This window comes from Sphaeroforma arctica (genome assembly GCF_001186125.1).
Source record: "Sphaeroforma arctica JP610 unplaced genomic scaffold supercont1.346, whole genome shotgun sequence".
Classification (NCBI taxonomy): domain Eukaryota; class Ichthyosporea; order Ichthyophonida; genus Sphaeroforma; species Sphaeroforma arctica.
In genome coordinates, this window is record NW_014040212.1 from 35,927 (window position 1) to 40,440 (window position 4,514).

A 4,514-nucleotide genomic window follows, 5' to 3' on the forward strand; every position below is an offset into this window, starting at 1 on the left:
ATAAGTATATAACTAACTAACTCACAGACTGTCATTACAAATGGGTATATAACTAACTATATAAGTAATAACTAGCTGTATAAGTATATAACTAGCTAACACACAGACTGTCATTACTGTATATAACTAGCTATATAAGTATATAACTAACTGTATAAGTATACAACTAACTAACACAGAGACTGTCATTACTTCTATGTATATTACTAGCACACAGACTGTCATTACTTCTATGTATATTGCTAGCGAACACACAAACTGTCATTACTTAAAAGTGTGTAACTAACTATATATAAGTATATAACTAACTATCGCACAGACTGTCAATACTTCTATGTATATAACTAACTATATAGGTATATAACTAGCTAACACGCAGACTGTGTACTCACACAGACACCCCACAGATTGCCTTGATCCTCAACAGTCTCGTGCGTGAGTGTCTTCTGCTGTCTCCATCAGCCGCAGAGACAATGCATTCAGAACACCCGATGGCCCACGAGACTACGCCAGGTAGGTCTATTAATAGAATGTATGTGTCTATTAATAGAAAGTATGTGTATGTATGTGTATATTTGTATAGTACTATAGTTCTATATTTGTATAGTACTATAGTACTATATATGACTTCAGTGATGGCACTTGGTGCTTATGACATGTTTTTATCTCAGTCCCACCGTCGATCTCAAAGCAAGTCTCATTCTCGTTCTCTAACTCACATCGCTCCTTCTGTATTGTTCACCCCCTCACCTGTCGCATATTCTGTCGCAAAATCTGTTGCACATCATGTTGCATATTATGTTGCATAATCTGTCGCATATTCTGTCGCATATTCTGTTGCATATTCTGTTGCATATTCTGTCGCACATCCTGTGTGTGTGTTTAAAATGCACGCACTCTGCGCTCTCGTGCGTCATCTGTTGTGCATGGTGTGGGCTCGTGTGTGTGTGTGTGTGTGTACATACACACACTGTTCCTCTACCGTTGTGTGGTTGGTATTCGTATGCGCTTGACTTATTCTCGTGTGCATGTTCATGTACAACTGTGTGTCGACTGTTTGTGTTTGGTGGTTTACGTGTGTATGTGCCTTCACGCTTTTGACGTATGTGTGTCTGCTATTCGTGTGTGGTTTCGTATATATATGTATATATATATATAGCTAGCGACATCACACAGAACACCCTGTGTCCCACGCTACAAGCATTTGTCCGAGGCAGTGCACTTGATCCGTCCACAGCTATTCGTCTGGCTCAGTACACAGCCGACGCCAACCCAGCTGTAGTGGTTGAACATAGTCTGCAGGTGAGCTCTATTTATATCCACACATGCTTGATATTGGTTATACTTTGAACATTCAATCTATGTCCACACGTGCCTGATATTTGAGCATATAGAAGATACCTTCTATCTTTTTGGGTTTATCTTGGTAGTTGATTTATATTTCACACCTCTTGATCTCCATGATTTTCTACTGAGAGTCTATTCCCACTTGTGACACTGATAATGTCCATGCGAGTATATATATATATATGTGTGTGTGTGTGTGTGTGTGTATACAATATCTTCAAAGCTAAATCCGCATCGCACCACCATCCACAGGCCCTCATGCGCATCCGCCTGAATGCCAGTGAGCGTGTGCGGTTGGCCTATTGTTCGGCGCAGTTGTACAGTCGCTGTCCTTATGCACTGCACACGTTGTGTCGTGTGGCTCTCACACACTACGCCATGCGATTGGAGACGGTGGACCAGGCCGATGCGCTGAGTGTGTACATCTCGCGAGCTTTTGCGTGCGAGTACTATGGAGGTTTGCAGGTATGTGTGTGTGCGTGTATATATATATAAGTGTGTATATGTGTGTATGTGTGTATGTGTTTATGCTCGTATGTATCTATATCTACATCGCACACTACACCATGCGACTGGAGACGGTGGGCCAGGCTGCTGCGCTGAGTGTGTACATCTCGCGTGCTTTTGCGTGCGAGTACTATGGAGGTTTGGAGGTATGTGTATGTGAGGGTGTGTGTGTGTGTGTATGTGTATGTGAGTGTGTGTGTGTGTGTTTGTATGTGTGTATGTGCGTATGTGTTTATACTCGTATGTTTCTATATCTACATCTCGCTCGTTGTGCTGTGTTACCCCTACACACTACGCTACAGGTCTGGAGACAATGGACCCAGCTGATGCGCTGAGTGGTGTTTGTGTCTGTGTCTGTGTCTGAGTCTACCATTCATCACATACCACTCATCACATACATATAGCATTCGCCACATACATATACCACTCATCGAATACATACCCCACTCATCACATACATATACCATTCACCACATACATATACCACTCATCACATACATCTACCACTCATCACATACATATACCACTAATCACATACATATACCACTCATCACATACATATACCATTCATCACATACATATACCATTCACCACCTACATATGCCACTCATCACATACATCTACCACTCACCACCTACATCTACCACTCATCACATACATTTACCATTCACCACATACATTTACCATTCACCACATACATCTACCACCCATCTCACCCGTCCCCCCCCACCCCACGTGCCGCGTGCGTAGGCTGCAGATAACTCTTATCTGCGCCAGTGCAGTAACGCTCTCTTCTCACTGTGTGTGGAGAACCTCCGCGACGCCATGGCACACTCCACCTCCGATCTACGCAGCTATCTCGTCGTACAGATACTCACGGCCTTGTCAGATATGCCTCAGGTAGGGTTTAGGGGGTAGGATTAAGGGATAGGGTTTAGTGTTGTCGGAGAGAGAGCATGCGCCAGTGGACTGCTACCTTTAGTGTTGTACTTTTACGCATGATGGAGTGCGTGTATTGGCATACTCCTGTAGGTGTACTATCTTTCACACTTCACATATGGCCAACAGTGCTTTACACGCGAGAATGTTTTGATAGAGTAAATGCTAACGGGCTTGTCAGATATGCCACAATTGGTATCCTCTCTCGCGTATTCCTAGTGCTAGTAAGAGCTGTTACGTATATATATATATATATATATATATATATATATATATATATATATATATATATATATATATGCGTGTGTATGTGTATGTATGTGTGTGTGTGTGTGTGATTCTAATCGGTTTATGCATATTTATAACTTTTCACACTTCGTATTTGGCGGACAATGCTTAATCCACAAACAACGTCTGATTAAAAATATTCTGGCGGGTCTGTCAGATATGCCTCGGGAAGTGTAGTCTATGTCGTATGGCAAGTGCTTGTGACTGAGATTAACACATCTAGGGTGTTTGTTATACCTTCGTTAAATGTTCATTTATTTATGTCCACTCGCTACCTTTCCCACTTCGTGTATGGCCGGTATATCTATATACACGGATATATCCGGTAAGTATATACTGGCAAAGGTACCCTGCCCTGCTAAGCACCTATCCTCTGTTCTTAGCTTTGCATTGTCATCCTTATACCACAGGAGGTACTGGCGGCTCTGGATGTCCCCTTCTCGTTCCTGTGTGACTATGTCAGTGCGTTTGGCATGGAGCCTATTCTGTTGTGTGACTTGACCCACAGCCAGGCCAGGAAGGAGTGCGCCGACTATTACTGCCAATAGACTCTTAACAAACTGAATAGTTCTACAGAGATCTGTACCACATCTCTCGTGACCTATTGATTTTGCTTCGTGAGATCGTCTGGGTTGAAGGCTCGCCATGGATTTGCTTCGCACCCGATTATCCCTAGTTAGATACACCCAAGTATTTGGACCACGCACACACCTGTGTGTGATGCGGGTGTTTCATAGGCTCTGCTTAGCCCAGATGAATAGTACCGTGAAAGTATATGTATGGATTGCCTGGCTATGAACTGGCTGAAAGACTTGGGGTGTTTGTGAAGACGCTGGAAGGAGCACTACCTTTGTTCACAATATACCAGTATTTAGCTCGTGTAAAGTAAATGGCACCCCCCTGACATTATCTCTGTGCGTTGGTTTGCTGTATTCGAACACACTTGGTACAGCAAGTAAACATCGATTAGGAATTTAGAAATCATTTGATATTTCGTACGTAAAAGGCTGCTGTAGTAATCTCTCACTTTAGTCAATCGTGTCCAGCTCAGAAAGATGTACTAGAAAAATAATAGTCGCGAGAAGCTGATTGAAATCATGTACATTATTTGGCAATGATCCAACTTCAGCATTGCAACTTCAGATATACCTAGCGATACTACATCAGTGTGAAAGATACAAAACTTCGCTCTATATTATTGATACATAAAGAGGGCTTTGAGTGCTTCAGCTGACTATAGATACGAGCAGTTGATCGTATCTGATGCTGGATTTAGAATATCTGCCACGACCAAAACTATGAAGACTGCCAAAAAAGTGTCTCGACTGCCTATAAATACGAACAGTTGATCCTATCTGATGCTGGTGTTAGGATATCTGCCACGACCAAAACTATTAACAGGACTGTTATAAAAGTGCCCCAAATGGCTATAG

The 4,514-nt window shown here is 42.4% G+C and overlaps 1 protein-coding gene across 1 annotated transcript; it reads left to right on the forward strand.

The window, feature by feature from the left end:
* Positions 1–394: 394 nt before the first annotated feature.
* Positions 395–3,986, forward strand: SARC_05434 (hypothetical protein). Its single transcript, XM_014300706.1, has 5 exons — positions 395–513; positions 1,160–1,302; positions 1,600–1,812; positions 2,605–2,754; positions 3,492–3,986. The coding sequence occupies exons 1-5, from the start codon at positions 474–476 to the stop codon at positions 3,627–3,629; spliced, it is 684 nt and encodes a 227-aa protein (XP_014156181.1). The 5' UTR covers positions 395–473; the 3' UTR covers positions 3,630–3,986.
* The last annotated feature ends 528 nt before the right edge of the window (positions 3,987–4,514 follow it).

What these genes read in the sequence shown, in the direction of transcription:
- SARC_05434 (XM_014300706.1), top strand. Translation starts at nt 474, where the DNA reads ATGCATTCAGAACACCCGATGGCCCACGAGACTACGCCAG. An exon ending in TGGTTGAACATAGTCTGCAG is followed by an intron (nt 1,303 to 1,599) that starts GTGAGCTCTATT and finishes CACCATCCACAG; the next exon opens with GCCCTCATGCGCATCCGCCT. An exon ending in AGTACTATGGAGGTTTGCAG is followed by an intron (nt 1,813 to 2,604) that starts GTATGTGTGTGT and finishes CCGCGTGCGTAG; the next exon opens with GCTGCAGATAACTCTTATCT.